The sequence below is a fragment of the Leopardus geoffroyi genome, chromosome A2 (assembly GCF_018350155.1).
Source record: "Leopardus geoffroyi isolate Oge1 chromosome A2, O.geoffroyi_Oge1_pat1.0, whole genome shotgun sequence".
In the NCBI taxonomy this organism is placed as follows: domain Eukaryota; kingdom Metazoa; phylum Chordata; class Mammalia; order Carnivora; family Felidae; genus Leopardus; species Leopardus geoffroyi.
The window spans coordinates 94,800,568-94,824,999 of NC_059331.1; the positions used below are offsets into that span (position 1 = coordinate 94,800,568).

General features: G+C 38.1%; 1 protein-coding gene across 12 annotated transcripts in view; it reads left to right on the top strand.

Moving 5' to 3' along the window:
* Positions 1-24,432, top strand: part of CDK14 (cyclin dependent kinase 14) — a 616,562-nt gene that overhangs the window by 258,488 nt on the left and 333,642 nt on the right. For all 12 annotated transcript variants that reach the window (XM_045497022.1, XM_045497019.1, XM_045497020.1 and 9 more), the window contains one exon: positions 14,545-14,639. In XM_045497022.1, coding sequence (XP_045352978.1) covers positions 14,545-14,639 — 95 coding nt within the window. The remainder of the gene's footprint in view (positions 1-14,544; positions 14,640-24,432) is intronic.

Below are 24,432 nucleotides of genomic sequence, written 5' to 3' on the forward strand. Positions count from 1 at the left end.
GACACACAGCTTTTATCTACATTGGGCTTTTCTAGAAATGCCAAAGTGTGGTGCATTTTATGTGAAATCCTTCAGTTTTAAAATACTTAATAAATTTCTAAAACAATGCACAAGCCAATAAACCAAGTCTGTGGGTTTGATTTCACTCTACTGTAAACCCATGTATGACAACCTTTTCTTTTGTCATTGATGTTGCCTTATTGTTTATTGAGCTTATCTCATTCCTGGTAATATGTTAGGATATAATAGTAGTTTCTAACATGAGCTTTTTGAAGTACAATTTCAAGCAAATCTTTTACCATCTCTCCATAATCTGAAATGTGAATGGAAATAAAATAATGAATTTTTAGTTATAGCATTAGTACACAGCATTTCACCTACTTACAAAAGGGAAGCTGCTAATGGCATCCTATAGGATGCTTCTTTGCATCTTTTTAAAATTCAGTGAAGGGGCGCCTGGGTGGCGCAGTCGGTTAAGCGTCCGACTTCAGCCAGGTCACGATCTCGCGGTCCGTGAGTTCGAGCCCCGCGTCGGGCTCTGGGCTGATGGCTCAGAGCCTGGAGCCTGTTTCCGATTCTGTGTCTCCCTCTCTCTCTGCCCCTCCCCCGTTCATGCTCTGTCTCTCTCTGTCCCAAAAGTAAATAAACGTTGAAAAAAAAAATAAAATAAAATTCAGTGAAATGTATAGTCTCAGTGTGTTTGTCAGTTATTGCACGATGAGAACACATTTATTTCGATCAACACATCCAGGCTGAACTAAACACATTATCATAAGATAACCAACCCACAGCAGAGTGCAATACTAGGAAGTGTGCCGCTTGCGGCAATTTAAGGAAGATCATTTAAGGATTTTATTTTTCTTATTTATGCATGCATTATTCATTCTGCACTCAACAGGCATCTTCTCTAAACTCAGCACTGAATTGCATGCTATGAGCACAGCTGGAGTAAGAACAAATAAGGAGTGATGGGGGATACAGGCAGGTAGAAATAGGGAATCAGGTAATTCTAACACTGGGACAGGATGCCTCACAGTGTGGAGGGGCTCATCGAAAATACCCCTAACTTGTGCCTTGGAGGTCAGCAGAGACTTCCAAAGGAAGTGATAGCCAGGGTGAGATCTGAAGAGTTGGTAGGACCGTGTGGCTCTAAGGCTATGAGAGAGAGGATGGAAGACAGGAACATCCCAGAGACGTGAGAGCACGTGGAGACCCCAGCTCTTCAGACACGCTGTGCGGCTGCAGTTCAGAGTGTGGTGAAGGGTTGGGGGAGCAGAGGGGAGCTCCACTGAGGGCCCTATTATGCCCATGAGTCCTGCTAAGTGGCCATTGAAAGGTTTTAAGAAGAGAAGAGCCTTGATCTGACGGACAATTTGAATAGCAGTTTCCCCTTTAGCTCTCTTCTTAATACTACAGATTTTTAAACCTCTTTAGTCCAGGTGGTGATGCCTCAGCTGAACACCTGCACAGGTACCTCTGGTGGCCTCCAGTCTTCGCAGCTTCAGGGTTTTTTGGTTTTTTTTGGAGGGGGTTGCCCTCCATACCTTGTTAGATATGAAGATAAGGAGAAACCATGACCACAGCAAAGCACTAGGAAAGAAGACAAGAAAACCAAGACAGTGAGAGAAGTAAATGATGCTTATTTTGATTCAGAAAGAGCGTTGTACTTTAATGGGAGTCAGGAACCCTGTGGCCATACTTCTGTATATTTGGTTTCCTCAATTTTCACACAAAGGGTTGGATTATACACCTGGAGGTGACGCTTAGCTTCACTGTTCTGTGCAAACTGCTTCTGGTGTGCATGATGGGTCAGTCCCCCTGTGCATAAGTCAAATCATACATATATTTAACGCACTAAGGTTTTACATGTATGTGTATGTACATGTGTATAATGTGCAGGAAGCAAGATGAATTTTTATTAGGGAAATGGGGGTTAGTAGGGGTTAGAATACATTTGAGAAAATGATGGTGAAGCCAACGACGATGTGCTTGCCAGAGTTCTCAGATGCTGCCTTCTTCTAGAGAAAGGCAGGTCATATGAGCAGAAACTGTTGTCAGTACCAGGTACAAGTGTACCTTAGAGAGACACTAAGAAAAACCCCTGCACGGTCACAGTATCTGAGGCTCAAGTGTCAGGAGTCCAGCAGTTTCCTGCTGAGATGATTGCATGATCACATTCCTCTGGTGGAGATAGAGGTGCAAAACTTGAGACCATAGTGGAGTATATAGTTTTCTTCCCCTTTTTAATTTTCTCAAATGGCATTTAAAAAAATGTTTATTTATTTTTGAGACAGAGAGAGAGAGAGAGACAGAACGTGAGTGGGGGAGGGGCAGAGAGAGAGAGAGGGAGACAGAATCCAAAGCAGGCTCCAGGCTCTGAGTTGTCAGTACAGAGCCCTTTGGGGCTCGAACCTGCAAACATCATGACCTGAGCGGAAGTCAGATATGTAACCAACTGAGCCATCCAGGCGCTCCATCAAAAAAAAATGGCTTTTTTTTTTAAACTGCCATGACAATCTGAAGTAACCTTGCAAATTTAGAAACATAAAGTGTATAATATACAACTTACTTGTCTTTCACTTCACTCATATAGCTCTCCTCGTAGAGAAACGTTTTATGTTAAGCAAGTGTGTAATACGGTACATGAAAGCAACCACTTCTAAGATGTTGCCAGGTTTGAACAAGTAGATAGTGACTTTAAAGAAGACAATCTGAGACTCTATTAAGATTTTAAAAAGCTGTTCTTACTGTTTTTATATTGAAGTGGCTTCTGTAGTGCAGAGATTTAGGAAGTCCTTCCTTTCAGAAAAGGTCGGGAGGACACTCTCCTCAAATTCATCCAATAACATGTTGCCTGTGGAACTTTGTATAAACAATTTTATTTTCCCCATCATATACTTTTGAATACTGAACACATGAGATGTCACTCCAACCGTTATAGGTATATTGGTTTTGCTGTCTTGCGTTTGTATACTTCCACATATAGAAAAATCTCCTTCAAATGCTGCAGTTGCCAGGAGAGGAATGAGAGCACTCAGAGACTGGGACTTACTGGTCATGCGTCTGTACGATTGGAAGGCAATCCCTGACTGAACCCTTGATTACCTTTCTTGCATTAAATGTCGTATACAGCCCCTAACCATGTGAGTGGTGCTGGAGTGGACCAGGTGCTGCATCATCAGTGCTCAAGCATCACTGCACACTGAGAGGGAGGAAGCACTGGTGGGAGGGGAGCAGAGTATCAGGGACCTTCCCGTCAGTGACGGAGCTCACTCAGCAGGGCCCAGGCGAACTTGGGTCCCCACCAGGGCCACTGCTGATTAGAGGCAGGATGAAGGATTTCAAGGCCTTGTCCAGGCCTGGGAACAGTTCACTGAGTTTTGTCATGGGAATGTTGGAGGTCATTGCCTGCCAGAAGGTTAACCGATGCTGTGGGACTGTGCACTTGCTACTGAATTAAGCTGTGATTCGAAATTTTTATAGCTTTGACTATGTTATTAAGTCAAATCAAGTAGTGGTATGTTTGAAATTTCAATTCAGGGGATATTCAAGGGTAAGAATAACCAAAATTCATATTCATGTTTTTACAGTCTTTCCTTTCTTCTTCCTTCTGTGCTCATCATCAGTTTATAGTATTTCTATTATATTTGCTTCTCAAAGCACTCAAAGCACTCAAATGCGATGCTTATTGCAAGAATTTTGCACAAAACCTTATTCTTTCACAGATTTCAAAAATTGTTGTGGGATTGAAAGGTCCATATAATGATGACTTTATCAACATTTGATTTATATTAAAAAGCTTTATGAGTTGACGTTTTTATTTTTTTTAACTGAACAGGAAAAAATACATATCAAAATACCATCAAATTTTCAGAATAAAGAATTCTCTCTACTTCTGGCCCAAGACCTTTATCTTTCAGTGGCATCTATTTCAGCATGTGTGTGTGTGTGTGTGTGTGTGTGTGTGTGTGTGTGAAAGAGAGAGAGAGAGAGTGAGAGAGAAAAATAGATACTAACTAGGTATACAAACTGTCTTGCTGTTTCTTTTGATTTGCCTGTGGAACAATGAGTTGATTGCAGTGAAACTAAGTGCATAAACACATGCATAGGCATGTGCATGCACACACACACACACACACACACACACACCATAAACATGCTACCCATTCCTCCATATCAGAACCATAGCACAGTGATGTTTAAGCTTGATGCATAAGCATTGAATAGAAAGCTGGGTCAAAATATAGAATGCAGGCTTCACAGGGATAGGAGTTTTGTCTGTGTTTCTCCTGTGTCTATTGATTGGCACACAGTAGATATTAAGTAAATATCTCTTGGATGATTCTTAGGTCCCATCCTCCATTGATTTGGATTTGGTATCTGTGGGATAGAGCCTAATGAATTTGCCTCAATAGCAGTTGATGTGGGTCATTGAATCATTGAAGGACCACACTTTTAGAAACATCCCACGATGGGCCTGTAGCAGTGGCTCTGGTCATACAAACAGCCTAATTCCTAACGAAGGGTGGTTGAGTCCATTGTGTCTGGAAATAAGCTGCAACATTACCCCACTTTGTGAAGGAATCTGACTGTGTTCCACCCTTTGAGTGGTATCTTGCAAACTCGAGTGTCCTATGTGCTGGCCCCTATGTACTGGGGCTTGAAGCCATGGCAAAGAAAATATTTTCTTACTTTAGACTTCTGTTTATTTTTGTGAACTATATAAGAGCTATTCACATATTTTCATGTAAGGAGAGGTTAAGTCTAGTCACATAGTGATAGCTATTATGATATCATTATTTGTTCTTCTTAACCAGGAGACATAAGTGGCCATAAGTGGCCCAACCACATATCTTTTTTTATTACATACTTTGTGGTATTCTTACTGACTATACATGTAGCCCACATGTAATAAAGTATAAAGTAGTTCAAATACAGCAAACCACCTAATAGCTTGTAAACTTAGTTGTTACAGCCAGATGGAAACCAGCTCTTCTGTTAAGTCTTCCAGAAACCCTCAGCTCCTGCGTTGTCTCTTTTCTGCCTTAAGATGGTAGTACGTGGAGCATGACCGCCACTATTCCCAAACCTGTCACTTAGCAAGATTTGTTTCTGTAGAAGTTACTACCAAGATGTTTACATCTGAGAAAACCACACGTCTGTTTTCACGTACTTTCACATACATGTGTGGATCTTTCTAGTGGCAAATAGGAACAAGATGAGCTAGAGCATGGAAAGGCAGCTGGTGGGTCATTTACAGGTTCATCTGGGAGTAATTGGAGACAAGAAAACCAGGAATCTTTTTTGGTGAGTACGTTAATCTTCATTCAGGGGTATAGTCTTTAGACAAGAAACAGTTTTAACAGTTTGGATTATCATGTGATATGCGAACAAATTGGAGGCTGATATGGGGCCTGCAGTGTTCCAAGATAGGAAAACGGACCCTAGTAATGCAAGGATTTACACCAATACCCTAGTGAGGAGGGATTAGTAATGAGGAGGGATTCATAGTGCAGAATCACATTGCACTAATGATTCATTAATGTAGATGTATTGTAGTTGCATATTAATTGTGTAGTTAAGCATCTGTATGCCATTTTTAGTGCTATGGCAATGCTCTGTAGCCAATCCACTTGTAATAAAGAACTTTTCAAGATCTCTTTTTTACTATAAAAAGAGTATATCTGTCTCATCAACAATTCAAATGATATAGAAAGGTACATGTAGAAAATGAAATTGTTTCTGTATTCCTGCCTTCAGCTGTAACCATAGTTTGATAAGCAGAGACTTTTTTCTTTTTTCCTATGCAGAGTGGGTTCTTAGCCATTTGGTGGCAGATTAATTGGTTTGAAAATTTGCAGTGGTAACAGTAACAATGTATTTGTGGAAAAGTTAAAATTGTTTTGAGCCAGGTAAACTCTTAGGTTGAACCATGTGAAATTGCTGTGTTAGTAGGTCAAAAATGTCAAATATTGGCAGTTTTATGTGGTTCAGCTATACTTTTAGAGGAATCTGTTCTTTGAAGTGATTTAGTAAACATTCGATGTGGATGTGAGGCTGCAGTGTGAAAATAGCCCCCCACTGACTGCTCTTTGCCAGTAGTCAAGTGTGGGTAAAGACATATTGAAGGGGGAATGGTGGAGTCTGTCATTTCTAGTATCGTGCTTCAGGTTTGTGATGGTGGGGAAATTAGGAGTGGAGCAAAGCAGGAGGAATATGCAGTGTGCTTGAATTTCCGTCTGTCCCCAAATAGAAAAACTTAGTTCTGGAGCAAGTAAAAACAGTAGACTTTTTGATGGATAGGAAACGATTTATGTGATATTTATAAAGTATTCCTAATGTGTTGTATTACCTTTCCATGTTTGGATGATACCGGTGGTCAAGAAACAGGTCTCCAAATCTGGAATGTAATTTTAGCTAAATTAAGTTTGTGTGGTATCACATTTTGACTTTGTGTTTTGGGTTTTCCATGACCTCTTTTCCCCATAACAGAGTTGACTCTCTGTATATGTGTGTGTATAAAAGTATAAAAAGCAAAAAATGGAATCAAAGATACAGTTCCATTTTTTAACTTAATTCTTTTACTTTTTCATTTGTTAGTTTATGAGTGTGTGTGTGTGTGTGTGTGTGTGTGTGTGTGTGTATGTGTGTTTCATATTAGAACATCATTAGAGGAAAGGTCTGGAACTAGGTAAAACCATAGTATTTCTCCTGCTATGTAGCTGACCTAGCCAGCATACCTTGCAGAACTGTGCACAAGTTAACCTGGGAGCTGCATATCTGTTCCTTTCTCTGTCTAGATCATCTGGTCTTCTGAGACACAGTTACACAAGCAATCTTGTCTTTTCTCTGCATGTATTGCTTTATTTTTTGTTTCTTTGTGGTTTTTTTTCCACTCTTCACCCTGGAGATTTTCCCACTCAGAATATTTCAGCTATGAAAATATTTAGAATGCACTGGCAAGTAACATCTCATTGAAAGTAAGTAGTCTTATTATTTCTAGTATAAAGTGAATTTCAGCAGCCCACAGAGCTATCTAGCTGTGAGCTTAAAGAAAAAAGTTCATGTCTATTTTAGTTGTAGCTTGAGATATGGTTGGCTCCTTGGGTTTAATTAGTAGTAATTTTTGTCTTTTAGAAACGTCAGGTTCTCCATCTACCCCTCTGGAAAAGAACACATTTTAAAAAAAGAGAGAGGGAAATGTGAATATACTATTTCTTTCCAGAGGCTAAAGGGGGAGTGAGAAAGGATAAGTTGTGTTTGTTTGTGGTCTTTCCTTTCCTGGTAGGGTATCAAATAATGATCTACAAAACTTATATATTAAAGAAGGGTTTTGTCCTTTTCTCCATTAACATTGCTTTTTAAAATAGCCACTATAGTGGGAGCTTGATGAAATGAACATACTCTGAACTCTTCTATTAAATCAGAATTTATTTAATCTGATAAATCAGAATATAGGTGATATTTATCTCTTCCAAGTCAGAGTGGAAATTGAAGAGGTTTGTTCTCAAAGTGGGAGGTGAAGGTTTCAATATGGCTGATAAGCGGGTATCCGAATCCTGCTACCAGACTCAGGGAGGCTCCTTGTGTCCTTTTTCCTACTGGGATTTTGTCAGAGGCACAATTATTTTTATAAGCAGCAGTGTTTTTCTGTTTTTGTATTGTTTCAACATCACACTCTTTAAACTGTTGTTAGAATTTTGCCCTCAGCCCTAAATTACAAGTCTTGTACATCAGGTACAATTGAACTGTTTCAAACCTCACTGATGAAATGAATTTAAAATGTTGCCATATGTTTAAAATTTGTGGAGAAACCAAGCATGCTGGAATTACTAACGCTAACGTTACGGGATTTGTTTGTCAGCAAACGATGGGAAAATAACATGTGGTATACCCGTGATATTATTAGGATTACATGGGGTATTATTTTGACAGTGTTTGTCTTGAAAAGGGAGACATATTGGTTTTAGAACTTGTAGGTGCTAATCACTGGTCTGACTTGGCAGCCCAGGAGACTCACTTGCCTTGATAACAGCAGGAATTACAGTTTCTGGCAACTTGCTGGGAGCAGTGGCTGCTGCATTGGCAGCCTCAGAGCTAGTCAGGTCTGTCACCTTCCCTGATGTTGATAGATATCATAGACTGGTTTCTGCCCTTCAATGCTGTTTGTCTGCCATCAGCTATGAAATTAGTGGCTCTATCCTTTTTTAAATGCAAATTAGCTATGTAAATCCAAAAAGAAAGAGGGTTTGCTTTCAAATACAGATATTGGTACTTATTTAAGTGATAGCATACTTTAAAAGTGTATATAAATGTATTTAGAAATCTAAAATCTGTAGGGCACCTGGGCGTTTCAGTCGGTTAAGCATCTGACTTCCACTCAGGTAGAAGTTTGTGTGTTTGGGCCCCGCGTCAGGCTGCTGGAGCCTGAAGCCTGCTTTGGATTCTGTGTCTCCCTCTCTCTCTGCCCTTCCCCCATTCACACTCTGTCTCTGTCTCTGTCTCTGTCTCTCTCTCTCTCTCTCTCAAAAATAATAAATACACATTAAAAAAAGAGAAATCTAAAATGTGTAATAATTGAGACTTATTAAAAACAAATGTAGAGACTTTGAGTCTTCATGTAGAAGTGGTCAAAATTATATGAAACATGACATGACTCTTTTATTAGTCACTGTCAGGAGGGAAAGAAAAAACATTTTTTCCCCCCAAGATGAATGATGGCAGGACTTCAGTTTTACTGAAATTGTGGGGGAAATGCCATGGGAAATGACGAGTGTGGAGACATTACTTTGAGAAATGAGCAACAATTTAGGTGTGAGTGGTGAGAGAAAGGCAGTAAGTAATATGGTGGAGGTGCATGGAGGGGTGGTTAAAAAAAATACTAAGGCAAAGAATCCTCAAGGCATGGGATTCTTAATTTAGTGGAAATTTCAGTACCTTTCTGGAATTGTTGCTGATAAGGATGGATCATTACTGAATTTGACAGGCTAAGAGGATAAGTTGAAAAATGAAATTGGACAAGGTTGTACAGATCCTATTGTATGATGTATTTACAAAACTTGCCTCACAAAGCCAGGTTCCTTTCAGGCAACATGTTTTCTTTAAGTCCTTGATTCATTTCACATGTATGCATTCTGCACTGGATAGGTATGAAGTACCATATCTGACCATCATTTTCAAATACCCTCTTGTGGTTTGAAATATTGATCTCTGAGGATCAATCAGCCTCAGAGGACTAGTGCAGGGGCAAGTATCCTTTTTAAAATGAGCAAATGTGAAATTGGCCCCCAGATTAATATCTGAAAGCTAGCTATTTAATAAAGTTTTAATTGTTAAAGGCTGATGAGCTAGTTGAATAATTAAAGATTATAAATTACTGAAATTAATAATACAAAACTATCTTAAGTCTATATAATGGTTGTTCCTTCACTGTCCGTGTACTGTGATTTTATTGTTGTAATTATTTTCTCAGGTGTGCTAATTTACAAAACTCAGGTAGAATAAATTTGTAGATGTTATTTCTATAAGGTTTATTTTCAGTGTTTATTATGAGGGAGAGAGAGTGTATGCAAGCACACGCACGAGCTGGGGAGAGGAAGAGAGAGAGGGAGAGAAAGAACCCCAAGCAGGCTCCATGCTCAGTGCATAGCCAGTCTTGGGGCATGATCCCACGATCCTGGGATCATGACCTGAGCCAATATCAAGAGTAGTACACTTAACTGACTAAGCCACCCAGGCACCCCAAGGTTTTTAGCGTGTAAAGCTAACCTGCCCATGGTGGACACATGTGAGAAGAAGAAGGTCTTTCCATGGCAGCTTGGACTTCTCTGGTCTTGGTCTACATGCTGCTGCTACTAACCCAGTTTCAGAGGGAACACACCTCTTGTTGTCTTCCAGTGTTGGAACCAGCTACACGAGTTAATTCTCTTTCTACATGGCCTTCTTTGGACCAAATATATGGTTATTCAAGTTTATCTTGGGATTAACGATGTATTATATGGTCCTGAAACAGTTTTGCATGGAGAAATCTATACAAATTCATAGCGATAACAATAGCTCTCATAACTGCTCGCATTCATTGAGGTCATCCTAGGACTTGGTCTGTATGGCTTCTCTGCCATTCAGGGAGATGCCTACTGCAGCCCGTTTTGTATGGTGATTACATCTCTAAAATATCATTTTCCTTCTGAATAAAATAGTAAATACTCCAGACTTGCTTTTTTTAAGTATGTTAGAACATGGGTACATCTCTTTATTTTTATTTTTTAATAGACTTTATTATTTTTTTAATGTTTATTTATTTATTTTGAGAGAAAGAGAGAGAGAGAGAGAGAGAGAGAGAGAGAGAGAGAGAGAGAGAGAAATAGAGCCTGAGCAAGGGAGGGGCAAGGAGATTTGGAGAGAGAGAATCCTAAGCAGGCTCTGCACTGTCAGTGCAGAACCAGATGTGGCGATACAACTCATGAGCCGTAAGATCATGACCTGAGCCTAAACCAAGAGTCAGACACTTAACCAACTGAGCCACCCAGGTACCTCAATAGACTTTATTTATTTAAAAAAAATTTTTAATTTTAATTTTAGTTTTTGAGAGAGAGTGACAGAGACAGAGTGTGAGCAGGGGAGGAGTGGAGAGAGAGGAATACACAGAAATCTGAAGCAGGCTCTAGGTTCTAAGCTGTAAGCACAGAGCCTGATGCAGGGCTTGAACTCAACAGACTATGAGATATGAGATCTTGACCAGAGTCCATGGCCTGAGCTGAAGTCAGATGCTTAACCGACTGAACCACCTAGGTGCCCCTAGACTTTATTTTTTTAATACAAGTTTAGGTTCACAGCAAAATTGAGTGGCAAGTGCAGAGAGTTCTCATATAACTCCTGCCCACCACCACTTACCTCTTCCCCACTGCTTCCCCTATGCCTCCCTCCCCTGATATCAACATCTCTCACCAGAACGGTACATTCATTACAACTGATGAACCTACACTAACACGTCATTATCACCCAAAGTCCAAGTTTTAAATTAGGATTTATGCTTAGTGTTAGAAATCTTTTTTAAAAGATGTGGTTTTGCAGTATTATTGGGTATCAAGAATTTATCCAGGGGCCACCAGTGTCAGGAACTAGGTTCTTAATAAATTCTTGATGAATAAATGAATGATTACAAGTTCTTGACAGAACACATGCAAAATATTTTTTTTGTTTTTCTCTTCAGTTTGTATACCAAAAACAAAAATTGAAGATTAATTAAAATAAATAATGATAGAGGGAAACTCCTGTTCTTTGGGTATCGTGCTCGAATGGTCACCGATCTAGGGGGAAATAATTCTGTTTTTTTCTGGTCTTACTGAGGGATGAAAAAGAGTTTATCCTTAAATTAATACTTGTGCTTATAGTATATAAAATTCTCATATACCTACTTAATAGGGGTTTTGGTTATTTGATAAGATTGGTTACTTCCATGGTGCATTATTATGTGCATATTTTTTTTCCTGTCTTCCATGGTTCTTTTATTCTTAACAGGGTTTGAAAGATGTGAGACTAAATCCACTTATTATTTAATTAATAAGTAATGTCTTGTAAATATTTCATGTCTTTTTACTCTGCAGTTCCATTTTTCACGATTCATTATAGGGAGATAATTCTAAAGGAATATATATATATATATGTATATATGTGTGTGTGTATATATATATATATATATATATATATATATATATATAACCCGGTTATGTCCTTTGTGGTATTATTTATAAAAAGGGAAATCTAAAGGTATTCATTTATTTGTGGTAAGCAGTGCTGCAGTGAGTCTGATTATGGGGGGAGTGGAGTTGTCTCATTCCCTTTTTTAATTAAAAAAAAAAAGGAGCCTTGTGTGGAGGAAGGAATGGAATTTAAGAGGTAGAATCAGCTATTCCTTGCCCAGATCTTGAAATTGACAACAGTGTTAGCCAGTCTTCTCTGAATTTTTGGAAGGGTAGATATCAAAGGGCCTTGTGTTGAAAATGAGTGTTACCAAAAAAAAAAAAAAAAAAAGAAAGAAAGAAAAAAAATGAGTGTTATCTGTTAATAGACTGAGATCTGGGGCTAGTGCTGGTCGTATAGTAAAAGGAAGATAAATCGAAGGAGGAGGAGCTGCCAGATGGTAGCAGACTCTTTCAAGGAATATTCAAAGTGTGTGTGTGTGTGTGTGTGTGTGTGTGTATGTGTGTGTGTCCCCACTGGGGAACCTAAGTGAATGACAATCAGTAAATTTATTGAGTTGCTACTATGTATCAGGCTTTCATCTTGGACATGAAGTTTAGAGGACAGTGAATGATGGCTGCCTAGTCTTGAATCCTTCCACTCCCACTTCTCCAAAAGTTATAAATCCAACAGAGAGACCAAATAAAAGTGCACATGACCCACATCTTTAAAAACATTAGGAGATACCACAAGTCTGTGGTTGCAGAATGGGACAAGGGAAGCTTTAGACAGGTTTAAGAGACTGTGAAAAAGAATAGAGGGATGTGGAGAGCTGAGATGAAAGCACAGACAGAATCAGTCTGGAAAGAGAAAACCGGGTCTTCATGTAGTTCACAGCAATGACTATAGAAAAGATCAAAACTGAATGGGATTGGAACAGGCAGGCATTGGAAAGTATTGCCTATGGGAGAGATTCAGATATATAGCAAAAGGGTAGTACCCCTTGAAGACATGGCAGTGAAAGTAAAGAAGGAAAGACAAGGGAGAAATTAAGGATCCTATAGAAATGAAAAAGAAACAAAACACCCCAAACTCTGTCCTTTCTCCCACCTGTACCATCCGTAATAACTACATAGCAGAGAGAAGAGAGGACTCTCAAACTAAGAGCACAGCACTTTGGATGAATAGAAATAGATCAAATACATCTGTATAAAACTGCTGTAAAAACTCAGAAAATATAAAACAATACATTTCAGCTCATAAAAATGCTTTTCAAAAAACAATCATAGGGGCTCTTGGGCAAGTCAGTTGGTTAAGTGTCCAACTCTTGATTTTGGCTCAAGTCATGATCTTAGGGTTTTGGGATTATGGGCTCTGCATTGAGCTCCACGCTGAGCCTGCTTAAAATTCTCTCTCCCTCTCCCTCTCCCTCTCCCTCTCCCTCTCCCTCTCCCTCTCCCTCTCCCTCTCCCTTTCCCTCTCCCTCCCTCCCTCTGCCCCTCTCCCCCACTCATGTGCTCGCGCTCTCTCTCTCTCTCTCAAATAAAAAAAAAGCCATATATTAAAGAAAACTGTACACAATATGGTAATCTAAATTAAATTTTCTCAGGTTCTTGGGTGTATGAAACCTAAAAATCCCACCTTGAATTGGTAATATAAAAGCTCAGAAGAAAAATGTACAAAAACCAAAATGAAATGAAGTAAGTTAATTGAACTCCCAGGAAATATAGAAGAAAAGTCAAATTGGAAATGAAGTGTAAATTACATGATGTCCAAGGGAAAATAGATTCAAATGTCAGGTGACCCAGTATACTAATATTTACATTAGATATAAATGGCCTAAATATCACTTAAAAGAGATTGGCAAAATGGATTTAAATTTTTTTTAACATTTATTTATTTTTGAGAGACAGAAACAGCATGAGTGGGGGAGGAGCAGAGAGAGAGGGTGGGTGACACAGAATCTTAAGCAGGCTCCAGGCTCTGAGCTGTCAGCACAGAGCCCGACATGGGGCTTGAACTCACAGACTGCAAAATCATGACCTCAGCTGAAGTCAGATACTTAACCGACTGAGCCACTCAGGCACCCCATGACAGAATGGATTTAAAAAACACATGGCCCAATGATCTGTTGTCTATAAAACACTTATATATTCAAATATAATGATTTTGGTAGGTTAAAAGATGTAAACAGATACACCATTAAAAGTAAGCTGAAGTGGTTATATTAATATCTGACAAAACAGGCCCAGAGGTAAGAAAATTACCAAAGACAAAGAGAGACATTATATGTGGATATAGGAGCCAGTTCACAAAGAAAACATAGCAATTCCAAATGTGTATCTAGTAAACACCAGAGTTTCAAAATACACAAAGCAAAAACTGGCAGAATTCAAATGAGAAATTGACAAATCCCCAATTACAATTCTCTTAGTCACTAATAGAACCATTATGCAGAAAATAGCAAGTGTATAGAAGAATTCAAGGACACGATCAACCAACAGAATCTAATTGGCATTTATAGAACTTTCCACCCAAGTTCAGCAGAATATATATTCTCTATACATCTGGCATGTATACCAAGATCAAGCATATCCTTATAATAAAACAAACCTTAACAAATTTCAAACAATTGAAATCATACCAAGTATGTCCTCTGGGACTCTACCTAGAGGTTATTAACAAATAACAAGTGAAATAATTGGGGGATCTTCATCTAAATGAAAACCCTGTTCCTCTGTCCTTGATTCTGAATAGTTTTCGGCTTGGAAAATGGAAAAATAGATATTGATATGGAAAAATGATGATGAAATATATCAGTTGATTGTTACGCATTGTCTCTTTTTCTATTTTGTTTTACAGCCTCTCTGTTAAAAGGACTAAAACATGCTAACATAGTGCTGCTTCATGACATCATCCACACCAAGGAGACGCTGACACTTGTGTTTGAATATGTGGTGAGTAAAATAAGAATTCAGATTTTACAAATATAAATAAAATTCTTGTAATATTATCATAGAGTTTCTTATTTAGGTTGCTATATACTGAAGAGTGTATTTCATCCAGTAACTTTGCATAGTTTTGAAAAATCCAGAAAAATGTTAAGATATATTATTTATAGATATAGATATATATTTATAAGCATAAATATATAATGGATATATTATCTCTTTATAACCTGTTGTTACTTTGATGTGCTGTAATTTTTTGGTTTATCAAATAGGATTAAACAGCACAGTGGTGATCATTCCATCAAAGGAAGTTCACAGACAATTTATTTTTCCTTTGGACTTATAACCTGGTTTCTCAGAAGCATCCTTATTAAGGTTGTGGGTTTTTTTATTGTTGTTGTTTTCATGGAGGAAAGCCTGATACTTACAATTTAGACTTCATAGTTTTCCCCCTCAGTTGGTATTTCAGCTATTAATTAAAACTTCCAATTTGCATAGCACACAATGTAATGATCTTATTGTGCTGAGAGTATTACTGCTGGAAGACTTGGACTTGAACTCATAATTAATCTTTCTCCATTTCTCTTAGAAAAACATATGGTATTTATGTAGCACCACTTCAGCATTTAACTGTGGAATCATGAAATGTAACCATGATAATTAACATCCCAATTTTCACAGATGGATCTGAGAACATGTAATTTATAAGATACAAATGACATCAGTGGAGACTTTTATTGAGAAGAGTAGCTGTTGGTATTGTGAATGTATTAGTATCCCATTTTGTAATTACCACACTACTTTTTTAAAAATTTGAAATAGTTTCCTTTTTTTTAAATATATAATAGAATGCATATTTGCAGCATTTTTATCTTGCTAATGTCTGCCTGTGTCTGTTTATCATTTGAAAATTGTTGTCTTATGAAGAAGCCATTTCTCTTCTCTATTTACATATAAATGATAGATACATTTGAATAATATGGTAATGCGACTACAAGGACGGCTAAAGCTGAGCAGTTGAATATATTACATGCTACCAAGAATGGATGCAGATTCACACATCAATGCAAATATAATTTCTTTTGTTTAATCAGTGATTTTGGAGTCAATAACATATTCAGTTGGTTTAGAATTGGAATTTTTGTTCCTGTTTTCCAGTAGGTCCAGTTGCAATATTGCAATTAAATCTAGATTTTTCTTAGTATACTTGACTAACTTTTATATTTTATGGAAAATAGATTTCAAAAATGTACTTATTCCCTCCTCCAAAATTAGATAATTAAGCTAAAAGGAATAAAAGTAGTTTTTCTCCAAAATCATTTACATTAATAGAGAAACTAACAGAAATAATATGAAAATATGTCCTCCAAATCTTAAAAGAAAACTAAATATATTTGTGAGGCTAAAAATGTGTGTTTCAGATCACATGTCATTTGATGATTTTCTATTCTGTGGACATTGCCACCTGAAAGAAATTCACTGTCCTGAAATATTTGCTAATTGATTAAGGCTGACTTTTAAACATGTCCTGCAGTATTTGCTAACTGATTAAGACTGACTTTTAAACAATCACTTTTCTTTGTGTGAGGGAAATTTTCCCTGGTCCCAATTCTTTTGGAGCATCCCTGGTCAATCACCCACATAGTATAGTGTGGACATATACGGTACTTTTCAAGCAACATTTTTCTTCCTGACTTCTCTGGGGGAGATAAGCTTAGCCTGTTCACTTTCAGAGAATAGGGCAAGTATGTGTCATTTATGGTTTAGGACTGCCCTGCCTTGCCTCTGCTTGGTTCCCCACTCCACCATTTCCTCACTTCCCCATTGTCCTTTGCCTTCTTCCTTTCCTTTCTTTGTCTTTTTCTGCTTTCATCTCCTATCCTTTGGCTTTCTTAGGTGAAGTACTTTTTGTTGCTACAGCTGAAGTTTGTTTGGGCTTTGTTTATTTTAAGTAGAATGTTTCAATGGATCTCTGAAATCAGACTTGGGGTAGGGGTGGGGAAGAGCTCCAGGCTGTAGAAATATCTTACAGGAGTCTTCCCAATTAGAGTGGAGGAGATGTCGATTCCTTGGCAGCTTTGGTCTGACTATGTGACAAGTATCCAGTATAAAAATAACTCCCTTGAATATTTCCTATGGGTTTTATTTTTTATACTGTTGTTGTTGTTGTTGGTTGTTGTTTATACACATACTGATATCTCAAGGAAGACTAAAGCTAGTACATATTTTAATGGATTAATTAGATTGCTTTCCTCACAGTATCTAGCAGAAATAAATTCTGCTCTTTTCTGGTGTGTTTCATAGCAGTAGAAAGGCAATAGTAATTTCAAAGCATGAAATGCCTTGGGAATTAGAGCAGATCTAGGTGAGGGACGTAGGCTAGGAAACAGGAGGGCACTGAGGGCCTGGGATGATGAGTGATAGATCAGAAAGGGAGGTGAAAGAATATTTCAGACAATTATGACCACAATACTAAAAATCAGCAACTAAAATTTATTGAGTTCTACGCCAAGCATTGTGCTGGGGGTTTTACACTCATTATCATTTTTATATTCTCAACAGCCTCATGGAACTATGAATATCAGCACTTTACAAAGGAGAAAACTAAGGATTAGGGAGATTAGGTACTTTTCCAGGATCTTGTAGCATGCATGTAAAACAGACTCAGACCCATATTATTCTGATTCCCAATTGTAATGTTGTATCTCCTATTTATTTTTACAACTTTACTTAGATTGAGCTTTTGGTCAGAGGAGGAAAAGAAGAAATTTTCTTTTTCTTTCCACCACCCTCCCTTATCCTGCTCTTAAGATCCTGGGGGCAGTTAAATCCTAAATATACAGATAAACTGCTTTGTTATTTAAATGACTTTTATGGACTGGTCAAAAGCCTAGTTATTTAAAATTTTATTTTAATTATGAAATGTTTTAAGTTTCCATAAAACAAACTTACAGGGGTGCCTGGGTGGCTTAGTTGGTTAAGCGTCTGACTCTTGGTTTTGACTCAGGTCATGATCTCACAGTTGTGGGTTCAAGTCCCATATTGGGTTCTATGTTCACAGTGCAAAGCCTGCTTGGCATTTCTTTTTCTCCCTCTCTCTCTGCTCCTCCCCAGCTCTCTCTCTCTCTCTCTGTCTCTCTCTCTCTCAAAAAATAAATAAACATTAAAAAATAGTTTAAAAAGCAAATTTATAAGTTATAGTATTGCCCTTAAAACACTTGTGCGTGCGCACACACACACACACACACAGAACCTTGTTATTTAGCAAGCCCTAAAATCAATACCAAACATTTTAATGTATACTTTCCTAAACTTAGTAATATTACCATATTTAAAAATTGTTAACTTCAAAGTTGTTTTTCTAAAAAGTGTTGGTTTTATACTTCCATGTAATTAATAGTACCTTTTTTTTTTTTGAGGAAGAGAAATGAGGAAGTTAAACTGTGTAAGAAAAATCCATATACTATGACCATTGAAACCCTAGATATGAAAGAAAGGAAAAATTATTTAAGATTAACTAGGTACTATTGGATTTTTTCTTTGGATTTTAGTTAAGTGTTCAAGGTTTTTTTTAAAGATTCCTATGTAATTTGAGTTCCACGAAGTGGAAGATTCTTATTTATGATAGTGTACAAACTGTGTACATGTATTTCTGTTCTTTGCTTTAAAAGAGAACTCAAAGCCTAGCTACTTTGTGTTATTCCCATGAATGACATTCTAGGTTACACAAAAGCCTGGCAAGGGGGCCAGAATAACGGAATAAATGATGAGCTGTTAGTGATGTGAAAGAATACTGGAAGAAATGACTTTGGAGGTCATTATGAAAACTGTTAAGTGGATAATAAGATATTGCTAGTGTAGGCTGTCTCTTATGTACTGTGGAAAGCTCCTAAAATGTCCAAAATTTAGATTCTTATACACTTTCAAAATGTGTAGATATAATCTGTGAGCTGCAAGGTTGGAAACATCCTGGGAAACATGCTGCTCAGTTTGCCCATGTCTCAGTCAAGTAGCACATGGACCCCGGTAATGTGTGCTGTTTTGAGTACTACCTTCATGTCATTGTTGTCAAATGTGAAAGAGCATTTTCACCAAGGAATGACTCAGTTAGCTTGAAAAATATATCTTATTATACAGTGGTGTAAGACATTGTTATAGCTCTCTTTCTTCCTACATGCATTAGAAGGTTGGAAGAGAATTACTATAGAAAATAGTGAAAGTGCAAACAATTTTTTTCTACTTAAATAGAAAGTTAAGCAACTACGGTCTGTCCCTCCTTCTCTCCCACCCTCCTTCCCTCCCTTCTTCCTCCCTTCCTCCCTCCCTGTTTCTTTCTTTTCTTTTCTTTTCTTTTCTTTTCTTTCTTTTCTTTTCTTTTCTTTTCTTTTCTCTTCCTTCCTTCCTTCCTTCCTTCCTTCCTTCCTTCCTTCCTTCCTTCCCTCCTTCCTTCCTTCTTTCCTTCCCTTCTTTCCCAAATACAAGTGCCACATTAACCTGTTTAACACTATGCTGAAAATTTTATTTTTTTATTAACAAAATTTTTTTACATTTATTTATTTTTGAGAGACAGAGCACAAGTTGGGGAGGGGCAGAGAGAGAGAAGGAGACACAGAATCCGAAGTAGGCTCCAGGCTCTGAGCTATCAGCACAGAGCCCCACACAGGGCTCAAACTCACAAACCGCGAGATCATGACCTGAGCTGAAGTCGGACGCTCAACCGACTGAGCCACCCAGGCACCCCCATGCTGAACATTTTAAAACAGATTCCATCAGTGGAAATACGAATACTAATAATACATGTGATCATGTAAATATATATTACTATTAAAGTGCATAACTGTTCTGTTGTGGTTTTTATAACATGAGATCAAAGTGTGTGTAGCAGAACTCTTCATTGCATATTTATTATATATAAGAAGAAAAGCAACAAACATTATATTCATTGGAACAATCAATTATTTTTTTTGCTGTGCTGTAAAACTAGTAAAATACTCAAAACTAGTGTGTAACATTATGTAAAAACAATCTATATTACACATGAAAAAAGCTGTCTCCAAAAATTATGTAAAGTGATTGATGTATCATCAAAATTCACATAAGTTATTCTTATAGTACTTTTATTCTACAAAATACTCTCTTATACATGTTATTCTATGAGATTCCATCTTTAGCCCTTTAAGATACTTAAATCACATATTGTTACTACTCAGTTTTGGCTTTTTGTTACCCAGTTTTTTATTGATGAGGAAAAATAATGCTTAGAGACTTTCAAGTAAAATCACTCAGGTAAGTTATAAGGGTAAAAGCTAAGGCTTCTGTGCCAAGACCCTTGTTATTCCATCTCATCTTGTAGATAGCTGGTGTTAGGATAAAGAACCATCTTCACATTTTTATATGATGGTCTGAGATGTGGGTGATGTTCAAATACAGGAACGGCAGCTGAGAGTTACGTTCTGTCTTTCCCCCCTGCCACACAATTTACCTCATTATTTGGTTTCTCTACCTCATACATTTTGATTTCTAAATCTATGAGGAATGCTTTAATTTGCATGATTTTAAACCACATCTGTTCTCAAAAACTGTAGCTCTCCCTCACTGTTCTGGTTTCCAGATTAAACTATCTTGGGGCAGTTGAATATGTTTCTGCTTCCTATGAGATAAAATACATGTGCACATGTACATGCACGTACAACTTTAAATGGGAGTATTTAGGGGAGGCCTTGCTGAGAAGGTGAGAAGTATTTAGGGACAAAATCTGAAGGAGATATAGGAGGAACACACATATATTTGAGGCAAGTGGTTGGATTCAGGATCTGTTTTCAAGGATGAGCCGATAGAATTTGATGTGGTATTTGAGAGATGAAGAGCAGTCAGGAATGACCCCAGGGATCTGGACTTGGGCAACTCTAATTGTGGTGCTGCTGTGAGGAAAGATGGGACAGACTGCAGAAGGAGCAGTGTGGGGAAGAACACAGCTCACATTCAAACAGGTTGACATGTGTATTGTATATGCAAGTGAACATGTCACAAGGCAGTTGGGTGCATGAGTCTGGAATTTTGGAAAGAGATCCAGGGTAGAAATTTGGAAGTTGCCTGGGCTGTAGATATTATTTGACAAGGTGATTGTATGGGATCACCGAGTATGGTGACTGTTTCCCTAGTGACCCTAAGTGAACCATGTCTTTGTATACTCACACCCTTGTGCGATCCTTACCCCTTAATCTAGACTGGGCTTGTGGCTTGCTCTAGCCAATAAAGCAATATGGTGGAAGTGACACTGTGCCAGTTGTAGTCCTGACAGCTTCTCTTTTGTGCTCTGGAGCAAACTGACCAGCCGTGTTAGAATTCCAGTTGTCCTGCTGAAGAGGCTAGATGGAGAGCCAGAGGCTCTGGATGGTGTGGAAGAAAACTGAGAACCTGAAACACAGTGTGAAGTTAGTCTCTAGGTACAAGACTCTAACCAAGCCATTTGCCCAGCCAGCCTAGCTGCTGGCTGCCAGATCTGTGATTGAAGAAGCCATCTGGGGAGTGGGAGGGGGCCGTATTCCAGGCTCACAAGTATCACATGGTGATTGTCCCTGCTATACCTTTTCTGAATTTGCAACCCAAGAATTGTGAGAAATGATAAGATGGTTGTTGTTTTAAGCCATTAAGTTTAGGGTTAGTTTGTTGTATATACTCAGTAATTAAAACACCATATGCATGAATGAGCAGAGAAAGTGGAAGAGAATCTTATGGACTGAATACTGGGACATTCTACCATTAAGGGTCATAATGATGAAGAACTATCAACGAAAGGATACTGAAAAGAAAACACCAGTAAGAAAGGAAACTATTCATGAACTCAGATAAAGCTGTTTCATCTGAGACTGAACGCAAGAGCAGAGCAGGGGCTGCCTCTCCAGTGCCTAGCAGCGTGTCTGGTGATAGGTACTTAGCAAATGTTTTTGATGTGAATGAGTGAGTGACATTTGAAGTGGGAAGAACAAAAGATTATAATAGTTTCACCAGTTAAGGCAGACAACTGAGAGAAAGCAGAACTACTAATTCATGTTTCAAAATATTTCTTTATTAAGAAAATTTTTTTCTTTATTTTTCTTTACTTTATCTACATTCCATCTTCAGTTTCCATCGAGAGTCTTTTTTTTTTTTCTCTCAAAGCAAATATTCTTCCAAGCAGAAGACTTAGAGCAAATCTGACTCCATAGCAATGAGAGTGGGCCTCAGACAATGGGATAGTCAGAAACCACCTAGTTGTGTCAGAGGAATTAAAGGGTTTGGCTGCTCTGAACAAATGTACCAGTCAGAGTTCTCTCTTGCAAGCAACAGAAATTCTCTTTGGCTGAATTAAACAGAAAAGTTATTGAGAGGCTATCATGTGGCTGACAGACCTGCTGGGAAGAATTTAAAAATCAGCAGGAGCAGTGAGAAGCTGGATAGCCAGACCAGAGCCAAAACCATGCTAGGGGACTGTTGCCACTAGGAATGTTGACTCCAGACATGGTCTCTTATTTCACTGTCCTGACTGTCCTGGGTAACTGGATGTTATTACCTCTGCTGACGATGACAAAACAGCATGGATATTCTCCCCGATTCTATGGGTTGTTAGCTCTTACTGCTGAGTTAGAGTTGGTTGTGTTTGGTTAAGTGACACTAGGTCTCATGTCCATGTTTTGACTGCACACGCCCCTCAGAGAGTGGCTTTTGCAACAGCAGCTGGGCCTTGCCTTCCACCAAAAGCCATAAAGCAGGAGATCTTCAAACATAGGTAATACATTCATGTACAGAAGACACTTCACTCCCATGCTCTTTCCAATCCCCTCTCCCCAAAAAACACCTCATGAACATCCACTAGAATAAGCTTATGATGTAGTCCTGGATAAATTGCATCTAGAATGTGAAAAGAATCACAGGTGGTGTATTCATAGAACTATTGTGTATAATCTTTGAACAATCAAGAATGAAGGTGGTTTTTAACAGGTGGTGGGGAACTAAGCTCTTGAATCTATAGAGGTGTAAGCACCCTATAGAGCATTAATGAAATTCAAAACTAGATTTTTGGACATTAAAGTCTAATAATCTTCATTCCCTTTTAGTAAGTAGCAGTGTTATTTCCTGATTTCAGTAAAGCTTGTGGCAAGGACTCATGACATCCTTAGAATAAAATTGAAATCCAGATGTTAGAAGATTATTATTCTTTCAGTTTATTACTGGATAAACAACTTCACCCAAAGCCTATTGATTAATGAATTGACATTGGGGTGGAGAAAAGTTTATGAGGGTATGCTGGAGGGCACTTTCTTTGACCTTGTTCTGTTTGAAATTTTTATTAATGACTCAGATGAAGACGTGGTGATGATGTGCTTGACCTATTTGTGGGTTTCATAGCTGGGAGGCATAATTAACACTTGGGGTGATGGAATCAGGGGTCAAAACAGAATCTGACAAAAGAATCTGACAAAATGATGAGTAGAAACTACAGTCTGAATTGCTGTAGGATAAGTAAAACAATGTTTTTGGTTAAAAAACAATAAACAAGTCCAAGCTAATATGGAAAAACAGGATGGAGGAAAGTTAACTTCAAAATAGTTCATATGAAAAAGACTAGTAATTTCTTTGCCTCAGCGAAGGGAAGCAAACAGGAGCATGCACCTAGGATGGCAGGAGGTCTGTGAACCATGTATATCACCAGTTACGGTGCCAGGAAGACTTATTCTGGAGGATTAGGCATACTAGAGAGTAGAAGAAAGATAATGTGTGTATTCCAGACAGGATAGGAAAGCCAAGTATGAGAATTCTGGGGAGGCTAGTCTTGGCTTAATCCTGGGAAAGATTTGCTAATGTTTTGTGTTACTCATAAGTTAACTTCAGTGTCTCAAAGTGTAATGAATATCTTACCACTAAAAGTATTCAAATAGAGGTTAGGTGGATCCATATCAGAAATACTGTAGGCTATGTAGGGCAATGGAAATAACGTAATTTAGGTATGTTATTTCATGTTGTCCCAGCCAAAACCATGAAGTAAGTAGAAGGTTCCTCCATTTTGCAGATGAGGAATTTCATGCTAAGATGTCAGATACTCCATGTATGCCCTTTCCAGTGACTACATAATACCATCTCCTGTGTGAAGTGTGAATCCAGGTGGCTTAAACTTTATATAGCAAAGGATTGACCAAGTTTTTGCAACTGTTATGTGAACTTATTTCATTTGGCATAATTTTTGGAAGGAGAAACACAACTTGTTATGAGCATTCACTTATTCATTCATTCATTCGTTCCCTCATTCCTTCATGCATTTTTCTCCTCCAACATGTAAGAACTGTCTTCCAGGGATTATCCTTGAGCTCTAGAGATACAAATATATATCCATTGCTTTTAATGAGGCTGAAGTCTTGTCAAGGACTGTGATCTTAGGCTAGATAGTGTCTGTGTGCCATTTGGGTAATAAGTTGCTGTCACAGATCTTCCTGTATTGTGGGACTGGAACACATTTGTGTTTTAGGGAAAACAGTAAGAAAACCAAATTTGACTCATGGACTTTTCTTTATGGAAGAATTTCAAGAATGTTTTAGTTTCATGTATGGAGAACTGGTTATGCAGTGTCATACTGTGATCTTATATTCCGAAGAGGGGTGAGTTGTCATTCAGATCTGAGCAGCGAACATGAACAGATGTAAACATTGTGGATGACTGAACGTGCAGGCGGTGTAAGATAGAAGAATTCTGAAGCATAAGGATGAACTAAAGAAAGGAAAACGAAACAAGCTTGCTTTCAATCAGTGCTCCGTTATAAACTTCT